This window comes from Scyliorhinus torazame, chromosome 21, assembly GCF_047496885.1.
Source record: "Scyliorhinus torazame isolate Kashiwa2021f chromosome 21, sScyTor2.1, whole genome shotgun sequence".
Taxonomy (NCBI): domain Eukaryota; kingdom Metazoa; phylum Chordata; class Chondrichthyes; order Carcharhiniformes; family Scyliorhinidae; genus Scyliorhinus; species Scyliorhinus torazame.
This window is the reverse complement of record NC_092727.1, coordinates 48,289,622-48,303,982: the sequence shown is the minus strand read 5'-3', so window position 1 is coordinate 48,303,982 and position 14,361 is coordinate 48,289,622. Positions and strand designations below refer to the sequence as shown.

Below are 14,361 nucleotides of genomic sequence, written 5' to 3'. Positions count from 1 at the left end.
TGTAAATACTTGACACAATATCCTGTTCTTATGAAATTATCATAACTATCGCCATCACTTACCATTTTGTTGTGTATATCATTCCTTTGCTTACACCCTGCAACATTTATTCAATCACTTTGTTGATAACATCCCTATTTTTATAAGACATTGTATGGGTTCGATTCCCGGCTTGGGTCACTGTCTATGCGGAGTCTGCACATTCTCCCCATGTAGCATGGAAGATCTGTTGATAGATATAAAACTACGCACTGCTGCCGAGGTCCCAGGTTTGATCCCGGTACGTGTGGAGTTTGCACATTCTCCCCGTGTTTGCGTGGGTTTCATTGAATCATAGAATTAACAGTGCAGAAGGAGGCCATTCAGCCCATCGAGTCTGCACCGGCTCTTGGAAAGAGCACCCTACCAAAGGTCAACACCTCCACCCTATCCCCATAACCCAGTAACCCCACCCAACACTAAGGGCAATTTTGGACACGAAGGGCAATTTAACATGGCCAATCCACCTAACCTGCACATCTTTGGACTGTGGGAGGAAACCGGAGCACCCGGAGGAAACCCACGCACACACGGGGAGGATGTGCAGACTCCGCACAGACAGTGACCCAAGCCGGAATCAAACCTGGGACCCTGGAGCTGTGAAGCAATTGTGCTATCCACAATGCTACCGTGCTGCCCGTTTCGCCCCTGCAACCCAAAGTATGAGGGTAAAGTCATGTGAAGAAATCTATAGGACCACATTTAATCACAGTTGACAACCCTGGCAGTGGCACTGAACATTCTGAAAAGGGTTGAAATTCAATATTCCTGGATTCTGTCTCAGAATCCTCCAAATGGGTTGGGTGGGGTTGCTGAGTTACAGGTGTGGGGCGGAGTTGTGGGCTTCAGTAGGGTGCTCTTTCCAAGGGCTGGTGCGGACTCGATGGGCCGAATTGCCTCCTTCTGCACTGTAAATTCTATGTTCTATGTGCAGAGTAGCTAAATTGCCCCTTAATTGGGAAAAATTAATTGGGTACTCTAAAATTTAAAAAAAGATATAAAACTACAAGTGCTGGAATTGTGCAACAAAAAATGTTTGGCAGTTGTGAAAGGTAGGTGAAGCTTTCAAGTGGGAATTGTGTTCTGAATTGTTAAACTCAGTGACTTGACTCTTTCAAATGCCAATGGACCTGTTGCAATTGCAGAATTTTTCAATGTTTCATAGATTATCATAGAATTTACAGTGCAGAAGGAGGCCATTCGGCCCATCGAGTCTGCACCGGCTCTTGGAAAGAGCACCCTACCCAAGGTCAACACCTCCACCCTATCCCCATAACCTAGTCACCCCACCCAACACTAAGGGCAATTTTGGACACTAAGGGCAATTTATCATGGCCAATCCACCTAAACTGCACATCTTTTGACTGTGGGAGGAAACCGGAGCACCCGGAGGAAACCCACGCACACACGGGGAGGATGTGCAGACTCCGCACAGACAGTGACCCAAGCTGGAATCGAACCTGGGACCCTGGAGCTGTGAAGCAATTGTGCTATCCACAATGCTACCATGCTGCCCCACCGTGTTATGCTGGTGCGATCTAGAATATTTTAAGTGCAGCGATTTCCAGTCAATGTTGTGGCTTAAAATTATTGCCTCTACGTACAGTTTGCCTTTATCACTCACATTTCAATAAGGGCAATTTGATGGGTGTGAGTATTGCCACAGTGCAGATGAAAGTTTTAATCTGAGAGTCGTTCAATTAAAGTATTGAAGCAAGTACAAGTTTCACCATCGAGCCTGACACCACTTAATACTGCAGTGACAGCATTGCAATTCAGCTTCTGCATCGAGTTGGACAAACATACTCGTTTCTCAGTGCCTCGTTCAGAAAACATCACCCCAACTTGTACAAGTGCTTTTATTTTCACGTTTAGTGGTGTATACACTGACAAATATCAAATACATTTTGAGCTCCTTTGTTTTGTAGTCTTCAGTCCATGACAGGGGCTGAAGACCAAGTCCTTGTTACAAAAGCATACAATGTGTCAAACACGACTTTTAAAATTAATTTGTACAAGTTCACAAAACATAGCACGTTAAGTATGACGTTGTTCCTTCTTAAAAAGTGAAAGTTGAACAGCTCAAGCTTGCTGCAGTTTGAAAACAACATGCTTCATGTGAAATCTGAAAATGCACATTACAATAAAGTTGAATATTGTCCTTCATACAAAGGATTAAAAGCAGCTTGATTTGAAACCTCAGGACACTGTCCGTTAGCACCCTCTAACTACAAAATAATATTTTACATCCCTTTTTTTTGGTTATAGGAAGTGCTGTACCATTTAGAATATTTGGAAAAGAGGGCAGTCCCCTGAATAATCAGTGAGTTAATACTGCATGTGGTGCAATAGACACAGACCAACCAGAGAGGTCCCAGGTCCACAGTCCAAGCTGTGTTGAGTTAGCTGATATCAGCCTGAGCAAATGTTGGAGCATAATGGTTAATGTTCAGTGATCCCTGCTGCATGTGATGAATGTTGGCATCATTTTGGAGGTGATACCCTCACAGTTAAACATCCTGCTGATAATCAGCATCTAAGCTCACACTGAGGAGTGCCACTTGGAACCATTCCTGCCTGACCTAACCTTCAGGGGTGATGAAATAGCTTTTAGCCCTGTCCACCTCAGTAATTCTGTTGCTCAAAGATCTCAGCAGTCAGGAAGGCAACATTTTCGGTAATCAAGGCAGTTGCAATCTGCCCTCATTACAGACCAGTAAAAATATAATGGTACATCACACAGCAGAGCACTCCTAATGCTTGAGGAGCTCTGTGGATGCTAGTCTGCAAGTATGAAAGAGAGCTTTGCTATCTAAATAGGGCATTGCACATGGGATCCCAGTGAATTTAATGTCACATTACACAAGGGAATGCTGGAAACCTAGTAATTTACTAATTACAGTGCTACTGTCAGGAGAGTGGAAACCAAATCCTAGATTTGACTGAACAAAATGGGTAGTCAGTTCGGCACATGTGCACGGGGGGGGCGGTGGAGACTGCTTGCTCCCTTCCTGTCTCTCCTGGCGAATTGCCTGAAAAGCTGCATTTAATAAAGTTATGTCTATAGGCTGCATTCTCCTAATCTGAATTCATAGTTGGAGGTAACTTCATGAATTGAATCCTGCCTCACAGTGGGGGGAGCTCTCTGGATGAGAGTTAAAGTATACATTTTAAAAAGCAGAGAAAAAGAGCCAGAGAGATATTAATAACCCATCGATGGCTGACACTATGAAAGGTTAACAATTCACTTACACCACAATATTCGGAGTCCACAACAAGTCGCCCAAAATATATTTGAAACAATGAGTACGGATGTGCAATTTACCATGGTACGGATGGTTTTCTGAGGCAAACACAACACAGCCTGGGACTAACTCAAATCAAAAGCAGCATTCACTGTCATTGGAGCAATGCATACTACTATAACCGTGAGTCCTGGTGAGTTCCCTGTACGGTATATTGAAGCGAACACAGCTACAATTGCCACTGTGTGAATTCTTTACAATAAAAGAAAGGTTTTCCAGCAGAGACAAATGCCTTCCAACTGGGCCGGGAGGATTGCATCTGTTGGCATTTAAGATTCTTCAGCCTGTAATTGGTTCAAACTGTGCCAATTGCGGGAAAATGTCACCATTCCATATTTTCAAAAGCTCCAGTGAACCCTTTTCTCTGTCATCATGCAATGAGTTAAAAAAAAAAAATTTGGGAAAAAATGACCCAATTCTTTTTTTTTTTTCCAATTAAGGGGCAATTTAGCGTGGCCAATCCACTTACCCCACAACCCAAAGATGTGCAGGGTGAGACCCACGCAACACGGGTAGAATGTGTAAACTCCACAAGGGGCCGAGATCGACGCGGTAAGGCAGCAGTGCTAACCACTGTGCCCCCGTGCTGCCGATCGTGCAATGAGTTAATAAGTTTGAAGATTGTGGGTGTGAAATCCATGGTAAGTTTTAAAGTAGGTATGTGTGTCATCAAATTCTATGTCGGTGGACCGTGCCACAACATAACTGGAGTATCCAGAGCTACTTTTAAAATGAATTTTAGTGTTTAATTAAATTGTTAACTCTTTTTATTTTAAATAAAATCCAGAAGCACTGAAAAACCAAAATAAAATTGGGTAAAACAAATGTGAAACATTATCATCACGCCTGGATTGGGAAGTTCCTGAATGAATGCCAGCCCCAGCATGCACTGCTGTGGCAATTTTATATATAAGAAACATTTAAAATATAGATTAAACAGTCAGATATAGGACTTCACCTTTTCTCTTGCTTGTATCGAAACAAACCTCAAAAGTTCCATTTGGTGTTTTAAAGCTTTGAATCTAAAGGCAAGAACTTTGTATATTAATTTGAGCTCACTGGGCAGGATCTATACATTTATTTTAAAAAAGCTTTTCTGCCAAAGTTGATAAAACCTAGTGTAGGGAGAGCTTGGGAGTAGCAGATTACAAGTAGGTTTAAATTGTATGCAGTAGGGTAGAAGCGATATTTGGCATGATACACAGACTGAGGGAGGGGGAGAGAATCCCCAGGGTCAACAATACCTGTTCATTTGCTGAATGATCAGGTGACAATGGGAATACTACAACTGGCTTCAGCACAAGGTTATGAATTGGAGGTGGCCACATGGAGGGTGATGGGGTAAAATCAGCAGGGGTTCATACTCCTGATTATCAGTGATTCCTGCTCACAGCAGCATGCATGGAGGCATCAGATTTACAGCTTCATCCAGGTAGTATTCAGAGGAATTTTATGCCCTAACCAACATGATGGCTGGCACAAACATGATGGGCCGAAGGGCCTCGTTTTTTGCTGTAAAACTCTTATGACTTTAACATGCAAATAGTAGGACTGAGATGAATTTCAGCCCTTTGGTCTTAATGTACTTGCTGTGCTTGGCACAATGCCAACCGCTCTTGTTTTGCTCTTATCACATTGTTCCAGGTTTGATTTGAAAATATGAATTTCCTTCTGAATGGCTTATTCACTTAACCTGGCACACTCCATTAACAGTGAACATCCATCACTACCAGTTTAAATGATATCACATCTGTCTTTATTGGATAATGACTTTGGCAAGAATGCCCACAAAACCTGCCTTGTTTATTGCTCCCTATTGGAAATTAAAATTCGTTAGTTGCATCTCACTCCTTAAATGACAGAACTTTTAAATGCAAAGAGGTTAACTTCAGCCTGCATGCTCCTTGTGGATACCTTCCCACGAGCATTATCGACTAAATACAAAGCTTCAGGCAGCATCTCTTCAATTAGTATGGAAATAACTTGATGCAAGCAACAGCTTCACAGCATTAAAACAACACATTAAAACAACCTATGATTTTAGTTCTTGGTTGGATGTAGATGCTCTCTGCCAACAACCCCATTTACAATACATTGCAGATCATACTTGTGAACCAAAACTAGTCTGTTGCTGGGGTACCGCTGGTAATCAAAGATATATTAACCGCAACCTTCTTTTGGATTAGATTTCCATTGTTACAGAATATAGAATAATAAAGGATGCCGAAGAATGAGTTAGAGGCTGGAATCTAAGTGAGGAACTCAGATAGCTTACAGAAAGAATAATAAATCCCAGGGATCTAATCATAGGGGGAATTTATTGAAGGCATTTCAGAGAGGTCCCATTGTGTTGGCTGATAAAGAAAATCAGTGTGACAACTGAGGAAAATAAGAGACAGAAAGGCTGGGGATTTGGGGGGTAGAGACGCAGGGGGAGAGGAAGAGAGGGGGAGGGAGAGAGGGGGGGGGAAAAGAGAGGGGAAAGGTTTCTAATGAGAAACAGAACGCAAACAAAGGGGTCCTTGTTTTTATGCCTGGCCTGGATAAAGTGTGGCCCTTTACTGCAGCCTAAAACTTAGAGACTCAACGGATCAATTCTACACAACGCACTTTCAAAGAGATGATATACCCATTTCTCAAGCAGGATCAAGCAGTTCTAAAATGGAAATGGCAACACCTTATTAAAAAATTTTTTTTTTTTTAGAGTACCCAATTCATTTTTATTTTCAAATTAAGGGGCAAATCAGCATGGCCAATCCACTTACCCGGCACATGTTTGTGTTGTGGGGGTGAGACCCACTCAAACATGGGGAGAATGTGCAAACTCCACACGGACAGTGGCCCGGGGCCGGGATCAAACCCAGGTCATCGACGCCGTGAGGCAGCAGTGCTAACCACTGTGCCACTCTGGAAATGGCAACTTCTGCAGAACATTAACAATTAGTTCACTTCAACGTTTCATGGGCGGTGTACCCTCAAAACAAAGTGTCATATGAAACTCCGGAAATACTTCCTGGATAGTGCAATAATTCCTGGATGGTCAGCATCCTGTTAGGAGGTCTGTGGAATCATCATGTCCTTTAGCAGAGGATCTAGTTCTATATATTCAGGGTTAAGAAATCTTGCTAAGATCCACTTTCAATGTTGCCTAATCAGTTTGGTGCAATAATAAGGCTCAGATCAGCACAGTGCAAAATAACTTGGTAAGTAATGCACAATAGTGGATGCTATTCTAGTGCTGGCTACTCTGGTTTCTCTTCGCGAGGTTTGGAGGTTTTTGAAAGCTTGCTTTAAAGAAGTAATTTCTTTGTTATATACATATTGACATTCAGACACATGGTAACTTAAGTTCTCAATTAGAAGCACCATCTGGTATCTCAGGTGGACAAAAAGACAAATCTCTCCCCCACATTGATGTCCCCTTTTTTGGTGCATGTACTATTCGCAGCAGAATTGCTTGCTGCTTATGGTATTGGTGAATTCCACCTCAGGGCAGGAGGAAGGAACTCGCCGCCTTATCAATACACTGCTCTAATCATACTTGTGAACCAAAACCAGTCTGTTAGCACTAATCAAAGATATTCTAACCACAACAAGTCAGTTGGAAAGGTATCATTATTCTCCACATTTGTTGGTGACAGGGAGGCACAGGCTAAAGGAAGGTATCTTGACCTTGATCACAGGAGTTTGGTGAACCTAGAGAATGGTGCGAACTATAGTAGATCATAAAACCAGTCATTTTGTTTCTTTAGAGACACACAAAATGGTTGATGATTTTAAAAATTCGAATGCATTAAACACATTCAACAATGGAAGAATTTTAAACACCTTTCATCAACCAGTTGAAATCAGGTGAAACTCTCCTTACACCACCAGACCATGGGTTATTTGCCTTAGACAGTTGCTTTAAACTTGTCCTGGTCACCAAGAAACACGGTAAACACTGAAGCCCCAGAAGCAGCTGAGAGAAAGGCCATGAGGCTCACCAGAATACGGAATTAGGCAAAAAAACTAAGAGAAACTTGGCCGTTTCAGTCTGGAAAGGAGTGGACTTGACCAGTGATCTTATAGAAATACACAGGAAAGCACAGAGAAATCTGGAACACAATTTCAAACTAAAAAAGTGACAGCAGGACAAGGCAGTATAGGTACAAAGGCAAACTTAGGATTTGTTTCAAGAATTTCAGGTGAAGTTGCAGAATGGGTTTAAGGATAGCACAGTGAAGATGAAAACCCTGGAATGGTTTCATGGTGCAATAGGGTCTTGTAAGCTTTCTCAATGGGACAAATTACCTTTATTTGTAAATGTGTTGTGATCTCTATTCCCAGGATAAGGAGTTAGATGCTACCTGTGAACCTGCACCTCATCAAGGAGTCATTGGTTTTGGGGAGACAAGACAAGAAAATTGGTGAAAGAAACAATAGAAAAAGCAAATACATCAATTCAAAGATGTGAAATTGGAGTGGGGCAGGGGGGGGAGGCGGATCTATGGTTGGATCAACGCACACAAAACTCATTTCGCAATGGACTTTAAGCAGCTGTCAGTAAGAATAGAATTGTGCATCCACTCATCCCCTGCCAAGCCCCTCCCCCATCCACACATATTCAACCTCAAATCCTAAAGATGAAAGGAAAATAGTCTGTTCCACTGTCTGTCATCAGAGTTTCTAACTGTTCCTTACTAACTGACACAGAAACTGCCAAGATTAAGCGGCGTATTTTCAAATGTCCCTTTTGTCACTGTAAACATGCTTTCTGTCCTTACTCCCATTTCTGGAGGCCTCCTGCATTTCCCCCACAGGTGCCATTCTGCACAAAACAATCAACTCCCTCTCTTCATCCTTCGTGCACTCTTCCCCCAGCGCTTCCAATTGTACAGGCAACCCAGACCTGTCGGAACTCAACACATTTGCAGTGGACTTGATTGCTGACTTAGCACACTGGGATAGGGGCTGGTTTAGCACAGGGCTAAATCGCTGGCTTTGAAAGCAGACCAAGGCAGGCCAGCAGCACGGTTCAATTCCCGTACCAGCCTCCCCGAACAGACGCCGGAATGTGGCGACTAGGGGCTTTTCACAGTAACTTCATTTGAAGCCTACTTGTGACAATAAGCGATTTTCATTTCATTTCATTCATTTTTTCATTTTTCAACAATGAAATGAAAGCCAACTAAGAATATCTTAAAATGGCCAGATTCAAGCATCAACAACTTTGGGGTGGAAGAGCAGGGGGCATTGACCAGTAACTAATTCAGTAAATATGTTAGCAAATGTCACACAGTAAAGAACTGAAACAAACCACTGAAACAAACCACAAAGTTTGGACAGCACGAATGCATGATCTTACTAAATGGGAAGATGAACAGATTTGACCATTTTTCTTTCAGTCATTCTGCCCATCTACAATTTGCTTGAACAGTTTTCACACTACTCAATGAATGTTATTTAACTAACTTTTATTCAGCAAGAGTGTCAAAGACAGTCTGAAATTTAGCCATATACCTAAACGTTAGAGGTATGAACACTATCAAATCCGCCTCAGAGCGCTTCCTGACTAAAACATCTGGGGCTTGGGGCAGTTTAAACAGAGCACAATTTTATATTGAGAATTGCTTCATCTGTCAGTCTCTAAGGAACAAGATTTTGTAAACTCAACTGCAGTACTCCATCCCTCCTCTTCGAAAAGAATCACTGAATTTTCAAAGAAAAAAAAAAATCAGGCTTCTTCATTAAATAATGGGATCACAAATACTCTGACCATAATTATTACTGGCTTAATATTGAACCAGAACACAAGTTCCTGTTTTCATTATGAAATCCCTGATGGTTATCTGGACTGAGACTAATACTGACACAAGCACGGTTACATTTGACAACTTCACACACCATTCCTCTTCCGCCCCCCCCCCCACAAAACAACAAAAAGAAACGCACTATGTTCTGTTAGTCACATACTTGGCACAAATGTGTACAAAAAGTAACATTCAGGCACAAGTCAGCTAGTATTTCAGCTGTGAATTCTCTTTCACTCACATTCTATAAAATGCTTTGTACATAAAGGTGTACCACTTTAGAATCAGGTGGAAGTTTAAGTCTTCTACTTCCCAGCTTGGTAACACGTGGGTGAATTCTACACAGGTTCAGAGAGGGGGGCTGGACAGGTGGCGCAGGTTTGGAGTACCAGGTACAATCCATATTCACAACAGAGACAAATTGTGGCTACTCTTCAATTAAGTCCCCAGTCGAACCAACCTGCCTCCTTGGGAAATGAATTTTTGAGTGTGCGGTGTGCAAAGGGAGGGGACCAAGAAGTGGTTTTCCCTCAACCGGAGTTTACTGCTGCGTTGTAGGTCTCTGTTTGGCAGGGGACGGATGAGGAGATGGCAAATGCTCAGATGACCCTGTTGTTGTCATGGCAGACTGAATACGAACCGTCTTGTGAAAGAGTTTATTGCTGAGCATGATCACGAAGGAGAAGAGATGTAGCTGGAAATGACTGGAAGAGAAGGAGAACATTTACAGTTATACCTGTGCATTAGTAACATCCCTTAGCTGCAGTTCTCATTTTAACACAACCATTTTAAAAGTCCCATTCCCCCTTGTCTTGAGAGTTCCAACTGTGAAAGTTTGTATTATTGTGAATCAATTGATTGGAGTTGCTGTGATGCAGTAATTCCAATTAGCAAGGTTTTTGAGTATTTTTCTGCAATACTTGAGATGTTATACCCTCTCATGTTTTAGGATATTGTATTAATTCTTGGTTGTATTTTAAAATATTTCCAACGTGAACATTTTTATTTTTAAAGATTTTTCACTGTATTCACCCTGTTGTAAGGTGTATGAAATTTAGGCAAATAAATGTGGTTATGCAACAGACAAATTGAAATAACAACATTGAAGTTGCTGGACCATCCCGGTCTCTTCACATTTTTATATTCTTCTAGTTTGCAAAAGGATTGAAACATGAACGCTGAAGGGAAATATCACCCACCCTGAGAGATGTTGTGGATAAAGCTGCTGGTCACAATGTGGCATCAACAACCTCAGTCCTACTTGGTGCACAGTGCCTGTGAGATGGCACCATCAAACCTCAACCCACCCTCCCCATTCCCCAAACACAATTCACCAGCACATTCGAGTTTCTTCCCTCACAGTATGAGAGATAGGAACTAAACTGTACTTACAACGATCTCATCGGGGTCTTCGCTTCATTTGCACTTATTATAAATAGAGGAAAGAGAATGGAGAACAAACAGCCACTGTAAAACAAAAAGTGACATTCTTTGTTATAAAGCGATAGTATTAGTATTCAGCTCCAGGCAGTACACTTCTACCACAGGAAGTACACCAGTAGCACATTTTATGTTAAGTTCGGGCCTCTGGACTCATTGATAAAACCCAATTGGTTTAACTTTTATGACACAATTTTAATCCAAAACTGGTCAATTTTTCATACCAGATACAAATGTTTCATTTTCTGTAACTTTTTCTCTGCCCACTGGTGCATCTTCACATCTTAATTTCCCTTTCTCTCTTTCATTCTTTCTGTCTGTCCCCTCCCTCTATCTGTCTAATTCGCACACACTTTGTTATATCTAGAATCCAGTTCTAGTTAGGACATATTTCAGGGTCTGAGATGTTGCTGAGGAGATTGAACAGAATGGTTCCAGGGTTGAGGGAACTTATAAGGTTAGGTTAGAGAAGCTGGAGTTGTTCTCCTTGGAGCAAAGCAGATTGAGGAGTAATCTGATAGAGGTGTACAGGATTATGACAGGTTTGCATAATCATAGAATTTACGGTGCAGAAAGAGGCCATTCGGCCCATTGAGTCTGCACAGGTCCCTACAAAGAGCACCCTACTGAAGCCCATGTATCTACCCCATCCCCGTAACCCAGTAACCACCACACAACATTTTTTGGACACGAAGGGCAATTTAGGATGGCCAATCCACCTAACCTGCACATCTTTGGACTGTGGGAGGAAACCAGAGCACCCGGAGGAAACCCACGCAGACACGGGGAGAACATGCAGACTCCACACAGACAGTGACCTAGCTGGGAATAAAGTAGACAAAAGCAGTTTAAATTGACAAAGTTGTAAAGAGAGCATATGGAATGCTTTCCTTCATTGGCAGAGGTATAGAATATAAAATATATAGAATATAGAATGGGCAGCATGGTAGCACAAGTGGCTAGCACTGTGGCTTCACAGAGCCAGGGTCCCAGGTTCGATTCCCCACTGGGTCACTGTCTGCGCGGAGTCTGCACGTTCTCCCAGTGTCTGCATGGGTTTCCTCCGGGTGCTCCGGTTTCCTCCCACAGTCCAAAGACGTGCAGGTTAGGTGGATTGGCCATGCTAAATTGCCCTTAGTGTTCAAAAAGGTTAGGAGGGGTTATTGGGTTACGGGGATAGGGTGGAAGTGAGGGCTTAAGTGGGTCGGTGCAGACTCGATGGGCTGAATGGCCTCCTTCTGCACTGTATGTTCTATAAAAGTAAGGATATAATGTAGGAATTGTATAAAACACTGGTGAGGCCACAACTGGAGTACTGTGCACAGTTCTGGTCATCATATTACAGGAAGGATGTAATTGCTCTGAAAAGAGTGCAGAAGAGGTTTACAAAAATGTTTCCAGGGCTAGAAAAGTGTAGCTATGAGAAGCAATTGGATAGTTTGGGATTATTTTCCTTGGAAAAAAGAAGGCTGAAGGGTGACTTAACTGAGGTGTACAGAATTATGAGGGGAAGAGACAGAGTGGCAGGATAAAACGGTTTCCCTTGGAGAATTCTAGAACCAGGGGACATAGATTCAAGGTAAGTGATAGAAGGTGTAGAGGGGACATGAGGAAGAACCTTTTTACGCAGAGGGTAGTGAGAGTCTGGAATTCACTGTCCCAGTTGGTGGTGGAGGCAGAGACCGTAAACTCTTATAAAAGGTACCTGGATCTGCACCTTATGTGCTATAAGCTACAGGGCTAGGGATTGGGTGCAGGAAGGCGGGGTTAGAAAGGACAGCTGGGTGTCCTCAGGCTGGCATGGACAAGGTGGGCCAAATGGCCTCCTTTTGTGTTGTAAGCTTTCTATGGTTCTAAGAATGTGTTGTCAAACAGACAGGGCAAGCATTGATGATTCTGAAGAGATTTAAACACAAGAATTGGGTACTGGGAGCTGATGTCGGGCATGAGGGCAGGGATGATAAGTGAGCAGGAATTGGTCTGGGATAGGATATGGATAGCAGAGTTTTGGATGATCTGAAGTTTACAGGATAGGAAGACAACCAAGAGACCACGGAATAGCCATGTGTGGAGGTCAAAAAGGCATGAGAATTTCTGACAAAGATGGGTTTAAGCGGGGCAAGTGGACAATGTGACGAAGGTGGACGGTGGAGAGCTTTCTTATGGAGAAGAAATGGGTGTACAGAAATGCCAAGATTCCATGCTTGCCCTAAGGAAATGGTCATGAAGGGGGATGGAACCAGTGGTAAGGATACAGGGGTCGAGGTGGAATGTAGAAAATGGCTTCGGTTTTATCAATGTTTAGCTGCAGAAGACTGCTCTCATCCATGACCGGAGTCTGACAAGATGAGTCAGTGGAGGGATAGAGAGCTGGATGTGGTCAGCAGACACATGGAACATTACCCCAAGTCTGCAGATGATGCCACTAAGTATTGATTGTAGATGAGGAGGCCAAGAATATGTCTTTGGGGGAACGTCAGAAGTAACAGTGGGGGAATGGGGAGATAAGTCATTGCTGGAGATGCTCTTGCTACAATTGGATAAGTGTGCAATCTTTATTCCTACTGATTTTAACAATGGAGGAGTGGGGTTGGAGAAGGAATTGTATGGTCAAAAGTTACAGAAGCCAAGATGGATAATGCATCAAACACTGTGCCCATTATGGTGCTCTGGTTAAGTGAAGAAACCTGGGGCAGCAGTGAGGCGCAGTGGATAGCACTGCTGCCTCATGGTGCCAAGGACCTGGGTTTGATCCTGGCCAGGGTCATTGTCCGTGTGGAGTTTGCACGTTCTCCCCGTGTCTGCATGGGCCTCACCCCCACAACCCAAAGATGTGCAGGGTTGGTGGGTTGGCCACACTAAATTGCCCCTTAATTGGGAAAAAAATTGATTGGGTACTCTAAATTTATTATTTAAAAAACTGTGGAAACTTGACTGGAAAGATTCAAATAGGGTGCAGTGGCAAAGTTTACAAATTTAGGAGGCAACGAGACATTCAAGAACTTTGAAAAGGTAGGGAGAAGATGCTGCAGCAGATTGCAAGGGCAGAAGAGTGCAGGATGTTTATTTGAGGAGTAGGTGATGACAATGGTTTTAGAAGGGGATGCTATACTAATACAGAATCATAGAATTTTATAACACAAGAGGCCATTATGCCCATCATGTCAGTGTCAGCTCTTCGACGAGCTGGCCCAATTAGATTGCAATCCCCAGCTATTCTCCCCACAGTATTACAATTTTGCTCCTGTTCCAGTATTTTTCCAATTTCCTTCTGAAAGTTGCTGAATCTGCTTCCACTGTTCTTTCGGGCAGTGCACTCCAGATCAGAATAGATCAGCAGAGCAAAGATGTTCTCATCTTACCTCCAGTTCTGTTATCAATCACTTTCAATCCATGTCCCCTGGTTACCCACCCTCTTCCCAATGGAAATGGGTTCTCCTGTTTTACTCCATCAAATCCAACATAATTTAAGACATACATTAGATCTCTCCTTAATCTTCTCTGATCTAAGGAGAACACATCAAGCATCTCCAGCGTTTCCACATAACTTTTCACTGATCCTGCTCAAGTTCATGTCCCCTGCATCCCCTCTCCTCAATGACATCCTTCCTGAAGTGTGGCACCCAGTTGGGAACAATGTTACAGCTGGGGCCTAACCAATGATTTATAAAGATTCAGCATAACTTCCTTGCCCTTATACTGTGTGCCTCTTTTAATAAAGCCAAGGCACCTGTAGATTTTATTTAAAACAGCCATTAAGCTATTGTGTGGCTGGTGCTGCATAG

General features: G+C 42.7%; 1 protein-coding gene across 2 annotated transcripts in view; it reads right to left on the bottom strand.

The window, feature by feature from the left end:
* Nucleotides 1-1,884: 1,884 nt before the first annotated feature.
* ei24 (EI24 autophagy associated transmembrane protein) overlaps nucleotides 1,885-14,361 on the bottom strand; it is a 67,239-nt gene continuing 54,762 nt past the window's right edge. For both annotated transcript variants that reach the window (XM_072486764.1, XM_072486763.1), the window contains 2 exons: nucleotides 10,529-10,603; nucleotides 1,885-9,840 (listed from right to left, as the gene is read on the bottom strand). In XM_072486764.1, coding sequence (XP_072342865.1) covers nucleotides 9,678-9,840; nucleotides 10,529-10,603 — 238 coding nt within the window. In that variant the 3' untranslated portion in view covers nucleotides 1,885-9,677. The remainder of the gene's footprint in view (nucleotides 9,841-10,528; nucleotides 10,604-14,361) is intronic.